Below are 26,054 nucleotides of genomic sequence, written 5' to 3' on the forward strand. Positions count from 1 at the left end.
ATTACAAAAGTTAAGACAAGGCATTTAAAATATTTCTTGTATAATGTGAAAGAAATATGATCAGGTAGTATGTTCATGTTTGTTAAACCTTATTCATTTTTTTCCCCAGACTATACTTTAAATATGCTTTCTAATTTATACTTCATTTATGGAATTTATGCCACCAATGCAGCAGCAGCATTATTTCTTTACTGCTGAGCTACACTTGATGACTATGTGTCAACTGTGTACTGCATTTTCTTCATTCAGCGCAAATTCCACAAATTCACTTAAATACATAAACAGTAAAAAAATGAAGTATCTGTCTATAGAAATGAAAAAGACAACTAGCATGAAAGTGTGATTGTAACCTATAAAAATATGCTCACAAAATAATCATCTTAGTTTACAACACCTCACAACAGCATTAATGTTCACGACTGTGGCCATGGAATACACATGTATATACTGTATGTAACATCTGTAGTTTAATTTTTTAATCTATACTGTATATATTAAACCTTTCACTGGGCATATTTTTAATTACAGTTCTTTGCTTGGCATTAATTCTTTGTATCCATTAATGATATTCTAGGTTATTATTTTAAAATCAGATTCCAAATGAATTACAATCTTTTAATATATAAAATGTAAATTCACTACAGTATATTGGATACTGCTATCATTTATGCTAGGATCTTAATGTTTGTTTCAGAATTGCATACTAAACAGGAGAAGAATATGGCTCTCAGCAGCTATCTAGCAGCACTGAACTTTACATATGCAAAGTTATTTTAAACAGTACGTACATTGTTTGCGGAACAGAATTAAGTACAATATAAATCAGGTAAAATTATAAAAGAAAGATTCAAACCAAGCGTGGAGTCAATAGAGCTGGCAAGAACTTTGACATGTAGTAAGGTCTTCTAAAAATACTGTAAGGAAAAAAACAAGATGTTTTTGCTATTTTAAACAATTGTAAAAAATGTAATTAAATATTGAAAAGTCAGTTGTTATTTTAGAACAAAATACCTGGCCTCCATTACACTGGCTGGGATACGGCCACTATTCTCAAAGAGAGCAATGGCTTTTTCCACATCCTTTTCTGCTTGGCACTGAACCTAAAATCAAACAAATGCACAGAAATTTTAAAAGGGTTGTTTTAACTAAACATAAGCAATAAATCAACAATAACATTGTGTTAACATTTGAAAAGGAATAGATGTTATACAGAATAATAATTAATAACATTAGTAATATTTAATACATTGAGTCCCAAAATATATTTTTTAATATTAGAACATACATGGTCTAACCCAGGGGTGTGCAAAGTCATTCCTGGAGGGCCGCAGTGGCTGCAGATTTTTGTTCCAACCCAATTGCTTAATAAGAAGCACTAATTGCTCTAGAAACACTTCTGCCTCATATTAGTTATCTCCCTCGTTAAGATTTTGAACCCTTATTGCTTATTTAAGTCTTAAACAGCTGCATTCTTGGTTTTTAATTGCTCCTTATTAGCAATAAGATGCAAATGACAAAAGAAACCAGCAGTTGTCCATTTTGCTTGTTACCCTTTACACCTGTGTGTATTTATCGTGCACTATTTGGTTTAATTAAATACTTGGAAGGAAAGAGAAGAGAAAAAAGTGAAGGATTGAGAATTACCTGTCCGATTTACACTTCAAAATATTTGGATGATATCTTTAGAATGGAAAAAAAAATCTAGGATTTGAGAATGACTTGACATAGCAGAGTTAAAGCACTAACAAGCCATGAAATGTAATTATTGGCAAGGATTGTTTTCTAATTAAACAACTGGGTTGGAACAAAAACCCGCGGCCACTGCGGCCCTCCAGGAATGACTTTGCACACCCCTGGTCTAACCTTTATTTATTTCTTAAGTAAAAAAAAACAACTTTTGTGCCTCAAAAACAAACCAAAAAAAATGTTTTTTTTTCGTTTTTCAATGACACATCACCAGTCCTTTTTTATATATATATATATATATATATATATATATATATATATATATATATATATATATATATATATATATATACACATAAAATTCTGGTCATTCTGGTCTTGATTGTTTATTAGTGGCAGGCCAGACCATGGTATTTTCCCCACTATGGCTCTAGGATGACATGAGGTTTTTACTGTTGGTATTTAGTTCTTTTTCCCCTCCAAACACGGGTTGCATGTTTCTGAAAAAGAGCTTAACATTTATCTGATGTGTACACAGATCATGGAATATCCAGAGTGGTCTGTTCCAAACTTGAAACGTATAACAGTGTTTTTTTTGTTTTGCTTTTTTTTTTCTTTTTTTTTTTAAATACAGTAGTGGTTTCCTACAAGGTTCTTTTCCACTTCCTTCAACACTGTACACTATCCTCTTTGCTGGATGTCCACTTCTTGGGAGAGTATGCAAGAAGCTGAATTTCACCCACTTGTAGATAAATCATTTTACTGTGCAGAAATGAAAGCCTGTAACTCTTTAGCTTTATAGCTATAGCTTCTAAGTTACTTTTGAATCTTCTTAATTCACACGAACATATTTTTCTTGAGATGTGCAGACCGTATTATTTTTTTTTTTTTAAAGGGCAGGGCAGCAAAAGTCCACACATATCTCATCTTATTGATTGGAACACCTGGCACTAATTTGCTTTTGGAGACTAATGAAGCCAACATTTAACATATGTCACTGTGATCTGTTAAATTTATTTCATTGTATCTGATTTTATTCATATGAACAGAAACCAGACACATTTAGGTAAGACAGCTGGGCAGAGAAAGATGTGTCTCTCACATAACACACAAGGCAAGCTGACTGACAGAAGAGGCAGACTCGCTAGGTTAGCAAGATGACAAGAAGATAAGAAACAAACAACCATTCGCTGCCAAGGCAGAATATTCAGGAAAAGAAGGAGTGTGCAGTGACCCAAAATTTCAGTTTCTGGTTTAAGTGACTATTCTATTTTCTGTGAGTGATGAACCAACAAACCAGAATATGTTACCCACATTTGGAGCTTACATGATCGTATTTCAGACTCTTGAACTGTTGGAAATGTATAAATGCTTAGACATTGCCCAGAACAGCAGAACTCACCTACGAACGGATGGAAGACATTGTTCCTGCCGGTGCCATGGGCAACATGCTTTCCCACACTCTGTCTCAAAGCTAGACAAGCACCAATTGCAGGAAACCCCGACTGTATCATACTTTGGACAGGTAGTTCTCCTTTGAGTATTATATTATTGTGAGTGTTAAGCCTATATTATACAGAAGCTAGTACATGTCTCCTTTAGTGTTACTGATTCTTTATTCTGTTTAAAATCAATGTGGTACCGCTAGGGAAAGACAGAAGATACATCTTTATGTATTTTTTGGGCTGCAATCCTTAATGAACCTCTTCTAAGGGTGCATGTTCCCCCTGCTGGATACAACTCCACACTTTTAAATGATACATTTAGCAGTGATAAGCAGAAGTACATTTATTTGTGTTCTTCGTTTAAACAGATTATGTCTATTACTGTGATTTGAAGTTGAATATCAGACCACAATATTAAATAATGCAGAAATGCATGCAATTCCAAAGGGTTCATAAGCTATTTCCTGCAGCTGTGGTGACAAAAGTGACAAAAATGAAAAAAAACGACCTAGTATTCATTGTTTGTATTTTTTATTACACACACACCATAAATAAATATGATACAATTTGTTTCCAGTGCTTGGCAAGACATCACCCCCATACATTTTTGGTGTACCCCTAAAACACCTACAGTAACATCTCAACAAAAAAAAAGCATGCTAAATTAAATGTGAAGAACACACTGAATGAGTGTACTTGGTGTAGGTGTGTCCTATTATTAAATAATGTTTTTTGCGAGGGCTCTTTTTATTTGCATCCAATGTTACCAAAACTTCACAATTATATTTTTTTTTTGGTAATTCATTGATATAATAATATACAAATACTCAGACAATTAAGAAAATTAAATTCATACATCACATTTTCTAACATAATGAAATCTTACTTGTGTAGGTGCTTCAGCTGCAGATGGATCCTCAAACAGACCCATGTCTTCAACAGAAACCTTTATTTAAAAAAATAGATAACTTGGGAAACCAAGTACTTAGCCATCATTAATTAACAATTGTGTGATGCATACAAATACAATTTTTTTCTTTCTGCATTAAACATCCTGAGGTACATAACTACTTAGTGGCAAAACTGTATCAAAAAGAATGGATAATTCAAGATTGTTTCCCAATAATACAATAAGCAGTCAGATTTAAGAAAATAGCTAAAAAGAAATTTGATGAATTCATGCAGACCTTTCACTTTATTACTTCTATAAAGCCACAATGTTTAAAAATACTACAGTGTCATCAAATATCTAGTATCAACATCTTGTATTTGTTAACTATCATAATGAATGTTTATATTCAGAATTTTCTTGAATTATTACAGATTTATACAATATTTCAGTAGGACAAAACTATGAGTTTCCACAGAAACTGACTGCATTATTTTACAGCACAAATGTAAATACGGAAATAATTCCTGGTCATTTATTATTTAAAAAAACACAATCATTAAACTCACCAAAATATTTCTTAACTAAAATATCTATAATGACCTAAGATAGGGCCAAATCACAAGAGTGGCATGAATAGTTAGTAAGAATTATAGTTTGCTTGTGGGTGTACACATGGACCATGTTAAAACATGGTGTTGCTTACTTTAAGTTCACCTTTAGTATATGACTTTGTATATAATACTAGAAGTAGCACCACAAAAACTACTTTAAAACAAAAATGAGACTCTCATTGACGCTTGTAAAACTAACCTTGAGATCAGACAGTCTTGTCTTTGCCACAGTTATGTATTCCAGGAGTGAAGAACGGTATTTTGCTGGGACATAAGGAGGGTAGAAAACATGAACCTAAACCAACAAAAGTAATTACTGGTAACGTGAAAGGGGAAAACACACACACTCTAAAACTGCAACAGATTGCAATTAGAAACCAGAAAAAAAAATTACATTTGTATCATAAAACATTTTGAAATTTACAATCAGTATATAGTGTCACACACGTGCAAGTAGGAGGCAGCTAAAGGGCCTGAGTAATTGTAATTCTACACCTGACCAGGGGGGCAGTGGGGTGCACTGACGGTCTCTCTCAGTTCCTTGCAGACCATTCTCGGGAAATCCCTCCTGGTTCCGGCGCCCATGAAGACGTCACTTCCGGTTCCGGTGCCCATTAGGATGTCACTTCCGGTTCTGGTGCCAACGAAGACGTCACTTCCGGTTCTGGCGCCCATGAAGATGTCACTTCCGGTTCAGACACATAGACATTACTCAGGCCCTTTAGCTGCCTCCTACTAGCATGTGTGTGACAATAGCTAAGGATTATATTTTTTAGGGGACCACTTAGGTAGCTTGATAAAACAGTATTTTTTCAAATTTCTAATAAAAAGTGATACATATTTCCATTACTTTAAACACATTGTGACATGTCTGGAGTAAAAATTACAAACAAGGCATAGCTTTTCACGAATGTTTTTTTTCCTGTGATTTTCATTAAGAAAAATTACTGCATTGTACCTGTAATAAAATATGTGGTCCTGAATAAGCAAAAAGCTCCTTACTTCTTTAAATTAACTTTGGATAATATTTTTCAAAACTATGGTGCAAAGTTAGAAAGAGATAAAATATGACTACAACATAAAATGAGAAAATGAACAGAGGCAGATCCATCATCCCGGGTCTGTGCCTAATCACCGTCTATTTGGACTTCTCTTTACATTTGTATAGTTTTTGACAGGGTAGTCAGGTTTTCCTCCCACATCCTATACAAAGTCATGTTAGGTTCACTGAAGACTCTAGACTGGCCCCAAAATTGGACATGTGAAACAGGGTGTGTGGGTGTGTATATATATATGTTAATGGGAGGGCTCTGCAATGGACAGGTACCCTGCCCATGGTTGGTTTCTGCCCTCTGCTCATGCAGCCAGGCTCTAAACCACCATGATCCTAAAACTGATTAAGTAGGATAGAAAAAAATTTTTACAACTAAAAAATAAAACTTTTAAAATGTTTAATGTAAAGATCTAATTCTATAATACAAGATATTAATGAAGAAATGAATGAAACAAATCTGATTTACACCCAGATGGTATTAGATGGTCCATAATAAAAACAGAACAAAATTACACTAATCAACAAATTTGCTTTATTTATCAGAGTTCTTGTTGAATTAAAATAATGTTATAAAAAGGGCATGCAACAAAAGCAGTGTTTTACCTTTAAGTATTGTGGGGGTTCAAATGGCACCAAGTCTGAAAGAAACTTGAGAAGGAACACTAAGGACTTCTTACAGTTTCCATGGTAACTACTAGCATTCCCAAATGAATTCTAAAAGAAGAGTTACATGCATTTGTTTGAAACAGGAGAATAAGAGAATTCTAATGGTACAGAAAAAAGCTTTAAGAACTAACAATAGCCATCACAAAAATCTACTGTTATTATTATTTTTAGGAGTCACTATCACAGAGATCTTTCTAGTTACTTTTTTCGCTGAAATGAAGGACAACACTACCTAGAATTAAATTTCTACCTTATCAAACAACTAAGCAAATGTAATTTATTAAATGGAAAATATGATTATCATTCATTGAAGGCAAAAAAGCATTAAACACATAGATTGCTTTCTAGCACAATAAATAAACATATCTTCTAATAAAACTTTGCACCAATAAATTACCTTAAACCAATCAGAGTATGAGTTAAAAACAGCAGGACCTTCCAAAGAAGCTTGGCGAACCAACAAGAAAGCAGTAATCAGACTTTCTGTATCATAATTTTCAAATGCATTCTTTAATAGCCGAGACAACAGCTCTGGGGAAAACCAAAAAGAAACAAAAATCATTTAAATATTACACCAATAAATAAAGTAACAAAATGCTTACCTTCACACTAATTTATATTCAAATGAAGTTGGCCTAAAAAAGTCAAAGGCATTAAAAATCTATTTATAGTACAGGAGCTTTGACAATATTGAACAGCTTAAGTAGCTCTGCAGAAATTCCATGTTCAATATGACCATCTGTATTAATTTACAATTAATTTATTAAACAATCTTCACTTCAAAATATGCAAAATTAACTACTTACAGTATATATTAAACCTTCTGTTCAAATATAAATACATGCTAAAATACATTTTTAATATGTGTCTTTAAATATTTTTGAAAATATAACCTTAGCTTAGAATGAAACTGAAAAGTACTAAGTGTGTTTGTTTATGCAGATCTTTAACATTTGAAGCTATAAAGAGGAATAGTTAAGATCAGAATAAGAGGACAATAACTCATTGACATTTTAATGAAAACACATGTTTAAGTTGGTTTCTACTGTAGTATAGAAAGTAATTAAATAACATCCAGTGAAAATTCCTGATGTGAAATTTAATGAAAATAAAAAAATAAAATGTTTGAAAATGTTTTAAAGTTTACTTCATCTGTCGGTTAATTTTCTTTAATTTTAAAGTTTTACTGTTACTATCTTTGAACAGGATATTTAAAAACAGAACTTGTTAAAAATGATTTGCACTGCTTAACACTTGCATTAGAAGTCACAGCAAGGCATAAATCCACACCTGTAAATTAATTTTAATAAAAGTGTAAATACACTATGTGAAAAAATGAAACAAATTGGAGGAAGAAAAAAAAAATCGTATGTGAATCCCATTATTTCCAACACTATTCAGTTCTGCTAAAAATTATGATAATAGATAAAGAAATATTCATTTGTTGAAAGCTATGTACCTTTCAGTTTCTGCTGGGCAGGTATGTGACATACTACTAGAGATGATACACAGGATAGTACATTCTGCCAGTTGACTTCATGAGTCTCTAGCACTTGTTGTAAATGTGCCACCAATTCCTCAGCATCAAACAATACAAACAGCTGGACGGAAGATAAACAATGCATAAATTATATTGCATGCCAAGACTTGAGCACAGCACAGTCTCCAAGTGGTAATTTTTCAGCTGGTGCTTATTTTCATCTCAGTATGGTGCAGTACGTGCAAAGAATTAATGGATATGCACAATGAAATATAGTGAATTTATGCACCCACTGTACCAGGGCATTGGCTTTTCAAAAAGTCAATACAGAGTCATCTGGTATACTCATTTTATATGTTAACATTAATTCAAACATGGCAGTTTAATCATGAGTATTATGGATTCTTACAACTGTGTGTGACTATTGTACTGTAGAATATATATCACCAGATGCTGCATTTAATGCATACATTCACTTGTGCTGGTAGCATCTTAATTGTCACTAGTCTATGGGATACAAGCAGGTAAGAATTTCTTTTTACTACATGCACATGACAATTAATTTCAAAGTAAACTTGCTTTTTGTGTGCTCTGCAAAGAACTGGCATCCCACAGATATCTGGTTTCTCCCTACTGCCAATCACAGATAAGACTAGCTCCAGACAAATTGGAAAGGCAAACAAAAGAATGAGATATATTCTAATATGAATGTAACTGCTACAGTTCTGCAGTTTTACTACTGTGTAAAAAATATTAATAACAGACAAACTAGACATCAGTGGAACAATCCGTAACCTCAAACGTCTCATACATTTTATAAAAAAAAAAAAAATTCAAAATATTTTACCTTACGGAACAACGATGTCAACAAAAAGTTTGTTTTAACAAAACTCCACTTCGATTGCATACCAATGGCATCTGAAACTATAAGAAACATGTCAACAGCTTGAATGAATTTAGAATTCTTATTTAGATTGTATAACAATCTAGAAATTTAAAGAACGACGAACCTAAATTACATGTTTCTATAACCATTATGATATAATGTCAAATCAAATTATAAATTCCTCCATTAATAATTTTACAATTTTTTCCAGGGCGGCATGGTGGCACTGCTGCTGGCTCGCAGTAAGGAGACCTGGGTTCGCTTCCCGGGTCCTTCCTGCGTGGTTTGCATGTTCTCCCAGTGTCTGCATGGGTTTCCTCCGGGTGCTCTGGTTTCCTCCCACAGTCCAAAGACATGCAGGTTAGGTGCATTGCCGATCCTAAATTGTCCCTAGTGTGTGCTTGGTGTGGGTGTGTGTGTGCCCTGCGGTGGGCTGGCGCCTTGCCCAGGGTTTGTTGCTGCCTTGTGCCCTGTGTTGGCTGGGATTGGCTCAAGCAGACCCCTGTGACCCTGTGTTAGGATATAGCAGGTTGGGAAATGACTGACTGACAGACATTTTTTTCCACCTAAGATGGAAAAATACAAAATATAAGGTGATCTTGAAGACAGAGAACTAATTTTAGATTTTAAAAACTACAGTGACATACAAGTATGGATCATCTGAATACATATAAAGCCATAATAATTTTTAAATGCATAGGAGTTATCCATGAACAAGACTTACAACTAAGAATGACTGCAGGAAAGCAAAATTTAACTTCTATTAGACGCATAGGATGACTTAATTTAAAAGTCATCATTGTTAGAGTTAAGGTAGAAACCTACGGTGAATGTAGTACTAGTCCACACACCTACTGTATATTCAGGCACACAATCATGATTTAGAGTCATAAATGAACTTATCCTGAACATTCACATCTAAAATATTTGAGGAAAGGAAGGGCACCCTGACAAAAAACCTGAGCAGACATAAGCAGAATATTAAAGATTAAGTAGATAAATATTTCCTAGTATTTATATATTAATACAACACAAAGAGATTAAGATGATCTCTTTATTGTATTAAGAAATTCAGAAAGATGTCATGTTAACATACTGGATAGTCTTAAAAATAATTCTGTTTTGAAATGAATGTTCTGACCTTTAAACTGAGGCTTGTAAGTTAAGATGTACGTCAGGGAATGAGTGAAAAACTGTCTTAGAGAGGCTGCAGCAATAGCTCCTTGATATAAGCAGACATCATATACTTTGATCCTGAAATAAGGGAGATAAAAAAGATAATATAACCAATATTTAAAAAGTATGAATTTTCACTAAATATCATTAAATCTGATCATGTAACTTCAGTTTATCAATTTGTACATTTTAATTCTTTAATTTAAAGATGAAAATAAAACAATGTATTTTTTTTATTAGTAATTAGTAATTTCAAATAAAAAAAAAAATCACTAGATTACAACTTGCACAATACAATTTTTCAACCACTCCACAGTTCCTCTATATGCATTGTTGTGCCATGTTCATCATCTTCTAATCTGATATGCAATATTACATTCAATAATTTGGTGAAGATTCTACTCAACAGTGTACAGTAATAATTCTTTTTTGCTTTGTCCGTAATGTGAATCCCTACAGCCCTAAAAATGAAAAGCAAGTAAGAAAAACTACTTAGATTACCAAATATTTTTTATATTTACTTTCAATGACATTTTGGAATAAATTTCAGTCATCTTGTGACTTGCTATTTTAAATAACTAGAAAAGCTGACCACTACACATCAAACCTTTCAGAGGAAGAAACTAACCAAAATATAACTGGTTTTGTTATGTACAATAAATCCATCATATACATTTCTTAAGGAAAGCTAATGAGTGATTTCAGGCCTAAACTGCTTCAACAAAAAAGGGCATGATTAAAACATATAATAATACTATTGAAAGCATAAAACTTTCCTTTTCACCAAGTTATAATTTAAAGCCTCCCAAGAAATAAATAAAAAAACAGATTGAGCACTACAAAACAACTGGGAACAGCATTTCTGATACACTATCCTAAAATTTATAAAACAATTGTATAAAAATGATGTGCTGTCCCTGGAAATAAAGGCTCATCAGAACACAATATCTAATAGTTAACCTCCTTGATGTTAACTCCAAGTGTGACTTGGGCTTAAAAGTCTATGTCTCAAATGAAGCCCTCCACTTGCATCCTTGACCCAGTACCAACAAGCTTTTTCAAAGAAGTATCCGATATGCTAACTGATAGCATGCTTGACATTGTAAACTCATAATTAGATATGGGCGTCTTCCCAGAATGTCTTAAAACTGCTGTTGTTAAACCCCTGCTCAAGAAAAATAATCTCGACTCTTCTGTTTTTGACAATTTTAGACTTACTTCTAACCTGCCTTTCTTAAGTAAAATTCTAGAAAAGGCAGTCATTACACAGCTAAATGATCACTTGAATAAACATGTTATTCTTGACAAGTTTCAGTGAAGTTTTAGAACAAATCACAGTACAGAAACTGCACTAGTTAAAGTAGTAAATGACTTGCGGGTTGATGCAGATAGAGGACTTAAGATCTGAGTGCAGCAATGATACCAATGATCACAATTTTCTTAAATCAACTTAGTCAGTGGGTGGGCCTCTCTGGCAATATCTTAAATTACTTAACAGGTAGAAAATTCTTTGTTAGTTGTGGTAATTATACTTCAAAGATACATTACATTCTATTCCACAAGGATCTATCCTGGGTCCACTGCTCTTTTCGATCTACACACTTCCATTAGGTCAGATTATCTCAAGGCATAGCATGAGCTACCACAGCTATGCTGATGACACACAACTGTATATATCAATAGCGCCCGATGACCCCGACTCCCTTGGTTCACTGACCCAATGTCTTAATTGTGCTTCTGATTGGATGAGTAGTAATTTTCTTAAACTAAATAAGGAGAAAAAAGAAATCTTAGTCATTGGAAAAAATGGATATAGTGAGGGTATTAGAAATAAACTTGATCCATTAGGCTTAAAAGTCAAGACAGAGATAAAGAATTTAGGGGTAATTATTGACTCTGACCTAAATTTTAAATAACATATTAATCAGATTACCAGGATCACTTTTTTCACTTAAGGAAAATAGCAAAAATTAGATCCCTTATAACTCTGCAAGACGCTGAAAAGTGAATTCACGCTTTTGATTTTAGTCAACTAGATTACTATAACACACTCCTTTCAGGACTACCAGAGAAAGACATCAATCAATTGCAACTAGGGCAGAATGCAATTGTCAGAACATCTGAGCACATCTTTCCAGTTTCGATGTCATTACATTAGTTGCCTGTGCTATTCAGAACTGACTTTAAAATACTGCTAATTGTTTAAAAAGCCTTAAATAATCTTGTTCCGTCCTATGTTTTGGAATGCCTGTCACCTTATACTCCAAGTCATAACCTTAGATCTTTGAATGAGTGTCTGCTTATAATTCTAAGAGCTAAACTTAAAAGAAGTGTTGAGCCTTCTGCTGTTATGTACCTAAAATCTGGAACAGTTTACCGATAGAAATTCGCCAGGCTAATATAGTGGATCATTTTTAAAAAATGCTAAAAACCCATTATTTTAACATGGCCTTCTCATAGCTACATTTTAGTGTATCCCTGTTAAGCTGTATGCGCACTGAATTATCATTTTCATCAAACCTCTGTAATCCGCACTAATCCCTACTATTCTCTGCTGTTCTTTTTCTGGTTAGAATGCCACTACTACCTGATCAAGGCACCATGCAGTCACTACATTGATAGATTGAAGGCAGTACCGCAGATGTCCACATTACCATCACCATCAAATTCTTTCATGTGAAGCCTGAAAGCCATAACAACTGATTTAGATCATTTATGTTAGGCAGAATACCCAGTGGGGGTGGGCAGTCTCTTGGCTTTGGAACCCCTGCAGATTTTTTTTTTCTCTGGCTGATCTGGAGTTTTTTTTTTTTTTCTGTCCACCCGGCCACCAGACCTTACTTTATTCTTTGTTACTTAGTATTGTCTAATCTTACTTTGTTTCATATAAACTTTTCTCATCTTGTAAAGCACTTTGAGCTCCACCATGTGTAAGAAAATGTGCTATATAAATAAATGTTGTTATTGTTAAAAGACTTAAATCAGAGCCAGACATGGGGTGACATGTAATGTTCTGCTTTAAATTATTAAGCCCAAATAACTCTCTGCTCTGCTTGAACTGAGCAATAGTGAGAACATTGTGAATTGGTCATCAGATGATGACACAGACAGTGAAACTGACACTTATATTCAGCAGATTATGACCTGCCAGGTTTCAGTGATATTCATGTTTGATGTTGACTTCACACTACTGCTGACAATCCTCCACCTCCTCATTGTCCATTTATGGGTATTTCCAGTCTAAAGAGGTCTGCTTTTCATGATTATCTGGACTATCTACAATTTATTGATTATAGTCTGGCAGAGAAAATGGCTGTTGAAACAAAATGCTACGCTGCCTTATGCTGGAAAAGTCACAGTAAAGCATTTGTTTGTAGCAGTTGCTGGCAGCCTGACATTACAAACAACATGGTGGTTTTCAGTCTCCTGATACTGCAGAGTATTTTGGGTAAAAGTGGGTATACTGGTCCACAAAACAGTTGTTGCAAACACCCATTTCTGGGGAAGTTATGGGAGAGTGTTGTTTCTCACTTATTATGAAACACCTGCATTTCACTAATAATGATGACTATGATGAAGCCAATCACCCAGCACCAAATCTGTTCAAACTGTGAAATGTGTACTAGGTATCAATAAGAAGAAGGTGCATGTTCCCAATTGTGACACAGGTATTGACAAAAGTCTCATGGGTTATAAGGGAAGGCTGTTGTGAATACAGTAGATAGCTTCCAATAGACCACAATTAGGTATTAAGTTCTACATGCCGTATGAAGAAAGTTCTGGGTACATCTGGAATATTACAAAAAATTCTTTCTACATATGCTCAAGCAGTGCATATGTGCTATTTCAAAACATATCACACAAAGTACATGTACTGAAACTGCATCAGTGCAGCAATAGACACTAGACATACCTTTCCTACTGTTATTATGTTGATATCTTTTGCATTTACATGTCTCTGCTACACATAACAGAAAAAAAAATCAATGCTCTTGGCTCATTTTTCCAAGAGTAAACAAAATGCTAAGGAGGTTAAATGAGTTTATATACATTTTGCAGTTCCAATGGAAAGATTTGTGGAGATCTGTACAACATGCTAAAAAGCATTTCTTCCATGACAGCTTGTGTAACTATAATAGTTACTGTTAAGAAATTTGCCAATCACTGTGTCCAAGTATATATTTTTAGCATGTTCTACCTCTTTGTCGAGCACGTTTCTCTTAACTTGGGCGGGTGTCTAAGGGTGTAGACTCATCTCTTGCAGCCCTTTGTCACAACAGTTTGTTACTTTTAACAAATACAATGCTTGTCATTTATTTTTGAATGATTTCTGGTGTTTTCAATCCAGTCCCAAAGTGTACTGTATCTTTGTTTTCATATTTGCTTGTTTCTGTCTTTCCACTGTGGCCTTCCAGAGGTTTAGGTTTCTACTATGGCCCATTGTCAAGAGTTTTTTGTTTTCCTCTTCTCCGTGTCAGCTGGTCAGACAATCACATTCAGGAACCAAGAGCTTCATCTACATCCTAAATCAATGGAAACTGCTATGGACTATTTTATTTGCTTTTGTATCTTTTCATTAAATTTAATAACATAAAACTGTTTTTACTCAAAGGGTTGCCATGTGCATATATGCCTTGGTACAATGTAGATATATACTGTACACACATATAAGACTGAAAAGAGTGAAGGTTTGTTTTGCACTTTAGTGGTTAAATTTTGCTTAACAATACCTGCTTGATTGTGTATTTAGTACACTTTCATTTATTAGAAATTATCATAGAATTAATTAAATGATAATAATCCAAATACATGTGGTATATCTTTGTTTTTTGTTGATTAATCTGTGGAAAACACCTTGAGTTGCATTTAAATGTATGATAAGGTGCTATAGAAATAAAATTATTTTTATTATTATATTTTAACAAGCATGGCTTTTGCTTTTAAAGTTTAACAGTCTAAATTACTGAGAATACTCAAAGGAAAGAAAAAGAAAAACTTGGTCTAGTAAATACCATGGCATTTTAAAAATTTGATTCAATTTAAAAAAAAAAAAAAAAAAGTTAATTGCAGGATTTGCTGATATTAATCCCAATTAATAGGTTTTCAATTCAAAATAAGCACTCTGCAAACTAAAAAAATTTATTTAAAGGTAAACAAAAAGTAATAACAAATGAAACAGCATTCTGCTAACAAATGTAAGACACCATAACATGCAAAGTTCTATAAACAATGAATAAGTACACACATGCATCAGAAGTCTAAACAAAATGAAATCGAAATCTGGTATGAAACATATATGTATGGGATGTAATAGTTGATTGACTTGTGTTTCAGTCATTGCAATTTAATTTATAAAATAAAAATCAATTATCTAGTTTCTATTGCCAAGGTATAGTAAATGGTGCTGTTAAGGCATTATGGGTGATTATAAATCCAAGTCTATCCAATAGACGTACAGAAATTTTCCCAAAATGACTGTAGGGCATTCCCAAACCATGTGACCTAGTGGTCCAAATGCTTAATGGCATTGCTCACAGTTGCCTCTTACCCTGAATACAATTTAGACCATTTCAGATGAGATATGTGATAAATGAACATCACCGATGAGCAATTCTTAGTTGAATTGCTAGGTGTATTTTATGCATTTTATGAATGGCAGAATCACACTAATTTTCTACAATTTTTATTGAGAGAATCCTTTCCCACTATTTCCCTTAAGATCACATGGGATAAGTTTCTTAAAACATTTAGATATACTCTGAAAGTGCTTTCCGATTCTTCGTCTACTCTAGTCTGTATCACTGTAGGGATATATATACAGTAGGTGAAAGATAACAGAAGCCTGGCACATTGCTTTTAACAAAGTTTCTAATTTGAAAACAGAAGAAAAAGTGTGTTGCTAATAAATCAAATTTAGTACAAATAATTCAAAAGATACAAATTCATCACCAAGATACAGTGTCTTTAAGTATTCTGCCCCGAACACCTTTGTCACATAGATGATTATCACCACCTGTGATTTTAATCGATTTCACTGGGACTTTTTATTTGCAAATTAAATACTCTTTATCACAGTAGACAAAAAAGAAAAATGACCAACCATTAAATCAATTTCCAAAAATTTAATTGTCAATAAACTGCAAGAAATGTATCCTTCTATTCAGTATAGCTTGATTGAACCACCTCTCACACCACGTACTCTTTTTGGATAAGTTCTATTAAAATAATTTTGCATGACATGATGGAACAAGATTGTCAATGGGGTTATGGGCAGAAGTCTAACTGGGCCACTCAAGGACATCTATTTTCCTAATTTTAACCAATTCCATTGATGTTCTGGCAGTTTGCTTTGGGTCTTGGTCTTGTTGAATAAGAACTTCCTCCCTAGTTTAAGTTTTCCGGCAGAGGAAGCAAGCCTTCCTCCAGGATCTGTCTGAATTGTGCCGAAAAAGCATCTACATATCTTGATGTTGCTACAATCACATTTTACTGTGGGGACAGTATTGAGTGGCTGACATGTACATACCACTTAGTGCTCAAGCCAAAAAGTTCCACCTTAGTCTCATAAGTCCAGAAAACCTTCCACTTGACTTTCACATCTTTGTGGCAAGTTCCACTTGACGTTTCGTAATTTTTTTATTTTTTTTTTTTTTTTATAGGTAAGGTCCTTTTTTCATCTTCCATGCCACTCTTCTTTAAAGTCATTTTTGTACAATGCCTTGGAGATTGTTGAGCCGTAAACATACTCTACAGTTGTCACCAACTTCTGCAACTCAGAGAGACAACTAGCATCATAGCAGCCTCTCTGAAAAGTTCAAACTGGTGGCCTGAACGAAGTATTTAGACTGTAGTTTTACATTTTCTGTACTTAACATGATAGACTTCATTAAGCTCTCTGGCCTTTATATCCTTCTCCAGGCCTGTGCTTCTCTATAATTATATTCCTGACTTGCTTCAAATGCTCTTTTGTCTTCATTTTGGTTTGCTGTCTGGAACATCTTTACCATTCTGCTGAATATCAGTTTGAGAGTGGGTATTTTTCCTTGTAAATTAACTGAGTGTATATAATTCAGCCATTTCCAATACAAATGGAAATTTATCAACAAGTTGGGTGAGTTAGTAAAGTAATACAAAACACCTGAGCAAAGTTAGCCTTATATTTGCAAAGGGTATAAATATTTTTTAAATCTCACAATTTGGACTTTTCTTTTTAAGCCAACTGTTGGCAGGTTTTAAATTTGTTTCTTTTGATTTGGCACGATGTACAATGTTTCACAGACCAGCTAGAAAAATCCTTACTTTAATATACTGTTAAATTCTGAGACAATAAAATGTAAAAATACTTGTGGAAACTGAATACTTTTTCAAGGCACTAAAGAAATAAGCAAACATCACAACCTCTAGTACTGGAGTCTAATTTCACGAAAAAGGATTTGTTGATGTATATTGGGCTGCTCTGAAAGAGGTGCAAGGCCTTAGATAAGATACACATTTTAAAAGTATCCAGTACTTCATAGGTGTTAGCCGATTTATGTCTGCTATATATTACCAGGGCCTTCTAATGTGATGTGTTGGCTAGATATTAAGTAGCCGCTTTTTCAGCTATAGCTTCATAACTTCACTTTTACTTTGCCATTATATTTTGTATGGTACATATTATTTTGCACCATATAGTCATTAGTTTGTTTTCTCTACCTGGACTGAGGAATGTGGATGTAACATAAAGTATAAAAGATTCTTCCAACTAAATGTCTTCCCAACTAGGTCATTGTTATGGCAGAAACATGCTGTATGATCAAACATCATTGTCACAGAAAGGCCTCCTTTGCTGAAGTCTGGATTCGTACACATTTGTTGATCTTTCTGAATTCAGAAGCAGTACTCATGTGCAGATATGTTTATTTCCAGTTTGACCAGATGGCTAACAGCATACACTGACTGGACATGAGTTGGTAAAATTTTTGTTTCTGTGCATAAACTTGATCACTGTCAGAGTCTAACAAATAAACCAGCTTATCTGGCTAGACTGTGACCTGTACTTTAGCCAATTACTTCCTAGTCAGTAGTTCATCACCTTGATGTCAAGCATTGGGGAGTGGCTAAGATATCAAAGTGACAGCTTAGGACTGACTTCATTTTCTGTAGAGACCTGACACTCCTAAAGTCCATCATTATTGTGATACCTTTAGTTCCTCTAGTCAGTTTTGCTCATTTGTTTGCAGGTGCTCATCAAGTAATCTAATAATTTGGATTACATTTTCAATGGCAGGAAGCAGTTCTTCAGCAGGAATTCTGCTGCTTTTCTGAACTTTTTTTATAGTTCACTTATGAAGGATGGCTTGGGGATCTAGCACACTCTTTACACTTTCATAGAGGCTTGACTCCTTCTTTGCCTATTGATTTCTTTCCCTCATCTGGCAGGATTGCAAAAAAACATTACAGTAATGCTTTTTCAGCTACATTCCTCCCTTCTGTTATGTGTATGCATTCTAAATCTATATGCAACACAATCATATCTTTAACTGCAGATAAGAGATTTAGAATAAACAAACCCCTTGAATCCCAAGTCATCTTTCATTCATAAATCTTTTTTATTTTCCCAAAGTAGGTCTCTCTAAAGTATTGCTCTTTTATTGCCTGAACAACTAGTCTTTGTTTTATTTTGTGTACTGCAACTAGAGCCATAGCTGGGTCTATGTACAAAGCATTGGATAAGGAATTTGCTGTGCATAGTAACTCATACTTGGACTGCATTTTTAATTTGGTACTTCTATTAATGTATGAATAGGTCAAGTTGCAGTTTTACAGATGAAGACTTTGCTCTGTAAGGTCTGGCACATATTCTAGGCTTTGCTAAAAATTTCTTAAATATTGGCCTATTTTGTATTCAGTATTACTCGGGTCAAACACTTCACAGTAGGTAGCTATCTCTCACTCATATTAAATGAGAGGTCATTTGTGAGGACGAGAAATAGGTTTCTTTTCTGTAAAGAGTAACTTTTGGAAGATATAATGATTGTATTCCCTCCTTTTCAGCCTTATAATCAGTTTCAGCATATCTTTCATGCAATCTCCGTCTATCACATAGGGAGTTTTCTGCGCGAGTTAAGATCTGGCAGCTGCAGGGCTACCCACCTCCCAGTTTAAAATCCAGATTTCAATTGATTGCTTTTGGGTCATTTCAGCTAACATAACTGAAAATTGTATTAGTTTATCCCCTGCAGAGGATAATTTAGCTATTATTTTTCTAAGCTTTTCCTGTAAATTTTTCACTTTCTTTTTCTGTGACTTTTAGACTTGACTAGCTGTGTACCACAGTTACAGTGTTGAGGGTTAATTTGATGTATCAAAAGTACAATGTATCTAACCAAGTACTTTTCTATACACGATATTTGATGTCCTTTCCCCACCTACAGGCCAAAATTATTAGTTCACTGGACCTCATTACTCTGGAACATGCTACATAAACTGGCCCATGAGTAAAACACTCCTGCTTTTCCTAATGACTTGACTTTTGTTGATGGTCATTGTAAAACACAAAATTCCATGAAATTGTATTTTTTTTTTTAAATTCAAACAGGTAATTAGTAGTAATAATGGGAATAAATATAATTTCATTGTGTTGCACATCTTGTAAAAATGGTAGTTTTAATCAAATTTGTATGTAATGCTTTGGTCTATAATCTTGTACCTTTCAAAGATTGTGAGGGTTTAGATCAAAAGCAGTATACACCGAATCGTAGTTTCCTTTAACTTTTTATATATAGCACTAATATTTAAAGGCTACACGTTTACGTGGCCCATGCAATGAACTGAACGTTTTAAGTGTTGCACAGTAAAGAACAGAGAGAAAGAAATAATATTGTAAGCTATGTACAATGTCCACCTTATCAATGTTTTGTTATGGAGGACTTTTACGGAGCTGCACAAGTGTTTAAACTGACCAATGCATGCAATTGCTCCTGGGTTGTGTTGTACCAAGGTTTTGAAGTACACAGGGCTTCTCTTCTTCTGCTTTGCAGTCTCACCTCCAAAATGCAATATTGCAGGAATATTACCAGCAAGGAACACCCCCGACCCTCCCCATAAAAAGCACTTTGAAGGATATGTACATAAGCGTGCTCAACAGTCCCATCTGGCTGGAATTGGTATGTATTTTATACCACATTATGAGGAGTAATAAGCAGCCAAGAGAATATGGGGCACTGTATACCTAAGGAGACGACTTGCTAACATCATTTTCTTCATTGATATATCAAAATGTCCCTTTTTTAAAAGATGCCCACTGCCATAGATGCACCATACTAGCAAATTTCAGCTTTTTAAGTAACCAGGAAATAGTGTTTTTGTTGATGAGCCAGTCAGTCAACTTTGAATTTTATATTTATATATACACACACACTATGATTAATCGACAGATTGCAGTTTTGTGTTTAAACCTTTGTTTTCTGTCTCTGAGATTTTTCGTCTGTATGCCTGTGTGGTTTGTGCAGTTTAAGTTTTTTGGTTTAAGCTTCACATTTTTGCAAATTTTTGAGTAGTGAAATTGCAGGCTGCCCCTTTCACTAGTGTGCACACTGATTTGTGCTTCTAGTTTTTTAAGCCTTCCCTCCTGCTCCAGTATGTTTCAGTGCCAGCTTGGGCTGGGCAATATACAGAAGTTTTATTTGATACATTTCCACAATCTAAATTTTCATAGGCTGTATCGCTTGTTTTTTTTTTTTTTTGAGCCAACAGTTTTGACAACACAGTGCTGAGTAGTACAAATAAATTTGCACAGTCTCCCAGACACTGCTGCTAATGAACGATTAGCCTTGCTATTAAAATCACCTCAACTGAATGGCTGACGCTCAAGTCATCTTTTTTTAACCTATGGTGGGTCTGTGTGTCCAAGTCCGTGACCAAAATGTAGGATTCACATTTTACCTCTCACACATACAAGCTAATTTGGTGTTAATGGAAAGTAGTGACGGGAGTAAGCCACACCACAAAGCTGACAAAGTTAGACTAGAGTAAGACAGTACAAATATGGTACCTATGAACCATTGTATAGAGATGGTTCAGCTTCAAAATGTCAAGAGAAGAACAAAGCAGAGTCATATGCAAGTCATGCCTAAAAAAATATCACTACCAAAGCTAGCAGTACAACACATCTTTCCCACCATTTCAAACAATGACAAACAATTGAGTACAAAGAGTGCATGCATAAAGCTCTATAATGCAGTCTTCCTCTCACGCTGCCAAACACCAACCTTTTTGTCTAATATAAACTACATTCGTAGCTTAATTTTCTCATTATGTATCTTACAAAAAAGTGCATGGTACCCCTCAATATAGTCGGGGGTTTAAGGGACCTAAGGTGCTGTTTAAAATGATGTATCCTAAATCTGAGCTTCCCAGCGGTAAATTTTTTCCACCGAAGCATTACCAAAGTTATATGCCAATGTCAGAGAGAAAATTCCTGAAATAATTTCCAAATTTCACATTATTTGAGACCACCAGAGATAAGTGGACTACCAGAACATGTAACCCTTACCTTAGCCTCACTGTACATTTTATAGAAAACTAGGAGTTGAAAAGTGTGTGCCTACAAACAAGCTACTTTCTGGAAGATCAATGCCAAATCCACTTAGGGCTTGAAATTTAAAAGAATAAAGACAAGCAGGCATTATCACTGATAATTACAACAATATAATCAAAGCAGTGAGCTTCAACAAATGGATGAAGCTGCTGTGTTTTGGACAATGGTATCACATTGAGATTTGTAAGCAAGCTGTATCAGGTTTTACTTAATCAAAATTGCAGACTGAAATTTACTTAATTTTGAATATTGTACCCAGTAGTATATATAACACTATCTATAACTCAATTAACTGATTTTGATGGACCTAATTCATGACATTGAGAGAGAGAGAGAGAGAGGTGCTGTAAGTTGAAAGATATAACACAATACCAAAATATATTTTAAAAGTCTATATAACTAAAAATGTGTGTGTATTCATGTGGGAGAGACAAATAGAAGAAGCTGTTGTTCACCAATACCAAAATATTTATTATGCTATATACAGTATATAAGTCATTGGTGTACTTTGCCAGTGTGTGTGTTCTCTTGTACTCATAGAGAGAAATACTGATGTGACAAATAAAAACATTGTTCATTCTGACATAGTCCGGGCTAAAATTTAAAAAAAAAAAAAATCAAAACATCAAGATATAGTTTTTTTTTAGCCATATTGCCCATCCCTAGTACCATAGTTAAACATAGACTGAATATTAGAATAGTTTCGCCCTCAATAACATTCTGAGTTGCTCACGTGATAAGCTAGCATGCTTCTCTTTCTGTTGGCTATTTTCAAAACCCTTTGCAAACTCATTTTAACACGAGTTTCCACAGTTGTTCTATCCAAAACAGCTATCAGCAAAAAAAAACTGTCCTTAAGTAATAAATCATTTTCTAAACCCAGGCAAATGCAGTTGCTAGTTTTATTCTGTACTTTGAGTGTGTTTTAACTGTTACTTACCTTAAGAAGTCACTTTCCAACCAGGGAAGGCAAATAATGTAGGGAATAGGAACGCCAAAATAACCAAAGCTTTCAGTACCAGTTGATACTGATGTTCCAAAAACATATCAGCAGTATCGGTAGTACAGAAAGTTGACAAATTACTCCAAAAGGAAAGGTATTATGTGAGAAAAACGTGAATAAGAACTACACGGCTCACGGTGATTATAATACAGGCATGCATCACCACATGTCAAAAAGAAAAACAAAACATGTCCAGAAATACTTTGTCTTCAAGACAAGAGAATTTCAGCACAAGGTTGCAGGAGTCAACCTTATTATTATTTTTAAAAAAGCCAAAACACACTCTATCCCATTACAGAGTTAGTTCTAGCTTTATGCATGCTTTGAGAGTATAATGATGTGACTGATCGGTGCAAGTTTTAAATATCGAACTTGTAGTGTCACAATGTTTAAAGACTAGACAAAATGATAGACAGACAAAACGTAATTTGTTCAGAGGGTGAAATGTGGCTTTTTAAAGAAGCTCTTTAAATAAATAAATACATAAATAGATAAGTAAAAAAATAAATATACACATACACGTTGGTCTAAACACGAACTTGGAATGACTATAAAGCAACAAAAGTGAAAAGAAACAAAACTTCTGACTTGGCTGTCACAGTCACAGTGAGGCATTATGCAGACGTATTGCTGTTGGTATAAAGGAGTTCCTTTAGTGTTTCTTGACACACTTCTGCTGAATAATTTGGTGTCCGAAAGTATTCAGTCTTAGTGTATCAGAGAGAGAATGTGCATCATTGTTCACACTGGCACTCAGTTTTGTTTTAATTCTCTTCTTTGCTACCTCTACTCGTCTACTGTGTCCTATACAGATTTAGAAAGGAACTTATGCTTCACATTCATTCTCTGATTATGAACACATCCATGGAAGCACTTTTATGTATCAATCCATTTTTTAACCACTTTCTACAGTTCATGGTCGTGACAGAAACATTCCATGCACTATGTATTGAATAGAAGACCGTGCACACTAACAGTGATAACAACTGTAACAAGTAAAAGTTGAGGCAAGTTTCAGGTAAAGTGGCTATTTGGCTTGCCTACACTAGCCATAAAATGAGCTGGTCTATTTGTTAATACCAAAATAAGATTTTCTGTATATAGTGCTTCGCAGCACAAGCCACTACAATTATGCCAGTTAGAACGGGTATAACAACATCCTTCATTGATAAATACAGATATGCAAAAGCTAAATTTGTGTCATCCGTTTGATTTTTAAAGCCAAACTAATGTACATTTGTATAATTCCCAAAATGTGACAAACATTGTATATATCTAAAAGGTACATTGGTGAGTGTAATGCAGGTGTACCAGTTAAACTGGGCAAATAAATAAAAAAAATTTGATCACTCATACATGATGCCTTGAAAACAGCAAAACAAACAGGAGTTCTGAAATGATGGATTAATGTAAAGCTAACAAGTTTGATTTCAGGCAGGAAATGAAAGTTTGGAAAAAGGTTTATTAACCAACTAATAACGCAAATATAAAATCGTACAATAGCAAATGTTATATACTTAACCAAATGATTCTCTGGCAAACTAGACTTTAAAAGCATTTTGCTACTAAAACAGATTTAAAGAATGTACTTTAATTATAAACTCCTGAATTATCGTGGAATTCACTAGTTTAACAGTACAGATGTAATAATGTTAGAATTTTTATGTTTAGTAAGAAATATTTTGGGTGGCACGGTGGCGCAGTGCTGCATCACGGTTAGGAGACATGGGTTCATTTCCCGGGTCCTCCCTGCGTGGAGTTTGCATGTTCTCCCCGTGTCTGCGTGGGTTTCCTCCGGGCGCTCCGGTTTCCTCCCACAGTCCAAAGACATGCAGGTTAGGTGGATTGGCGATTCTAAATTGGCCCTAGTGTGTGCTTGGTGTGTGGGTGTGTTTGTGTGTGTCCTGTGGTGGGTTGACACCCTGCACAGGATTGGTTCCTGCCTTGTGCCCTGTGTTGGCTGGGATTGGCTCCAGCAGACCCCCGTGACCCTGTGTTTGGATTCAGCGGGTTGGAAAATGGATGGATGGATGTTCAAAGTTACCTTGGATAACAGCATCAACCAAAAAATTAAATGCAGTAGTATTTATATATTTTATATGGTAATACAGAAAAAAACACAATATTGTTCATTTTAATAATGAAGGTATGTTTAAAAAAAAACGCAGTTGAATGGGTATCTCCGTCTTAGCTTTGGTATCGAAAGATATTGAGTATCGTGAAATTCACTGATATTGGTATTGAATACTAAAATTCTGGTATTGTGACATTCCTATTAGGAAATGTTGATGTAAAAAGAATTGACTGACAAGTCAATTAACTAATTATTTATTTATCAGTTTTGTCTTTGCCAGAAATTAAATTTGAGAATGCAGTAAGACTTTATTTTCCTTTCTCTTCCCTGTGGCCCTTAGACTTGTATCAAGGAAGCTGAAGCATGTCAATTTTAAGAAACAGAGTAATACAATGTATTGATAAGCGCAAGGATTGTAAAAATATGATTTATGCATATATATCAACATAGAAGACAGAATGCATGACAGACAAGACAAGCAAACATATGCATAGAATAAGCTGGCTCTTGTTTACATGTTGTCTAGATTTTCTTGATTTTACAAAATTTTCAGTTTAGCATTTCACTTTTGGAATTTACCAGATGCAGTCATGAGCTTGTTACATAGAAACAGTCAAGTATGAGAAAGGAGGTCTTTAGCTGGTTGTTTTGGAGTTCTAATTTATCTTACCACAAATTAACAGCTGTGACAATGCCAAGACATTTAGGACGATGTTCAATGCTGTGCAGAGTTGCATTTCATTTCTCTGGGTTTTAGTGGTGGGCTCCTCTTTTGCTGGAATGTACTTATGGTTTTTGCTACATAGTTTTTTACTCCTGGTGTGGTGTGCTGTAGTCTTGTAAGTCCAAATGCACGTCTGGGAAGAACTAACTAAAAAGATTACATCTTGCCTGAAGAAGGGGCCTGAGTTGCCTCGAAAGCTTGCATATTGTAATCTTTCTAGTTAGCCAATAAAAGGTGTCATTTTGCTTGGCTTTTCTCTACATTCATAATGGCTAACACGGTACAACACCCTAGTACTACTAAAAAGTCTGAAAGGGAATAGTACAAAATCTGCCACTACAAAGGCTATGCCCACAGAGGTTCCTCCTAAAACAACTGCCAATCCTCAAATTCCTCCTGGTCATGTACTTTAAACAGCCAGACATTCAGGAAGAGAGCAAAGTAAACTTAAAAAAAGACTTGATATTGAAAGAATGCAGAAAAGCAAGATTGTTGTGATCAATTCAGGAGCTCAGTAGCACAAGGTAACTGAAGCCTAATGATGACTTTTTACATTGTCTCTTCTGTTGCCACACTCATTACAGACAGTCAGAAACAGACACACACACAGACCACTGCTGCTACTTGGCTACATACATTTGAGACTTGTTTCTGTCTGCTACCGATATCTTTTTATCATTTTGACTATTGCATCACTATATGACATAGCAACAAATAGAATTTAGATAAGCCTTAGTGTATAAATATGTGTTAAAATGCTTTAGCTATATACTGGC

General features: G+C 34.5%; 1 protein-coding gene across 1 annotated transcript in view; it reads right to left on the reverse strand.

Moving 5' to 3' along the window:
* The window catches only part of LOC114657918 (Fanconi anemia group A protein), a 124,430-nt gene that overhangs the window by 70,779 nt on the left and 27,597 nt on the right, over positions 1-26,054 (reverse strand). The window contains exons 11-19 of the mRNA XM_028809886.2: positions 9,862-9,974; positions 8,682-8,758; positions 7,814-7,955; positions 6,752-6,885; positions 6,292-6,402; positions 4,834-4,929; positions 4,018-4,077; positions 1,012-1,100; positions 854-914 (exon numbers count right to left, since the gene is read on the reverse strand). Of these exons, the coding sequence (XP_028665719.2) occupies positions 854-914; positions 1,012-1,100; positions 4,018-4,077; positions 4,834-4,929; positions 6,292-6,402; positions 6,752-6,885; positions 7,814-7,955; positions 8,682-8,758; positions 9,862-9,974 (883 nt within the window). The remainder of the gene's footprint in view (positions 1-853; positions 915-1,011; positions 1,101-4,017; positions 4,078-4,833; positions 4,930-6,291; positions 6,403-6,751; positions 6,886-7,813; positions 7,956-8,681; positions 8,759-9,861; positions 9,975-26,054) is intronic.

The sequence above is a fragment of the Erpetoichthys calabaricus genome, chromosome 9 (genome assembly GCF_900747795.2).
Source record: "Erpetoichthys calabaricus chromosome 9, fErpCal1.3, whole genome shotgun sequence".
Lineage (NCBI taxonomy): Eukaryota > Metazoa > Chordata > Cladistia > Polypteriformes > Polypteridae > Erpetoichthys > Erpetoichthys calabaricus.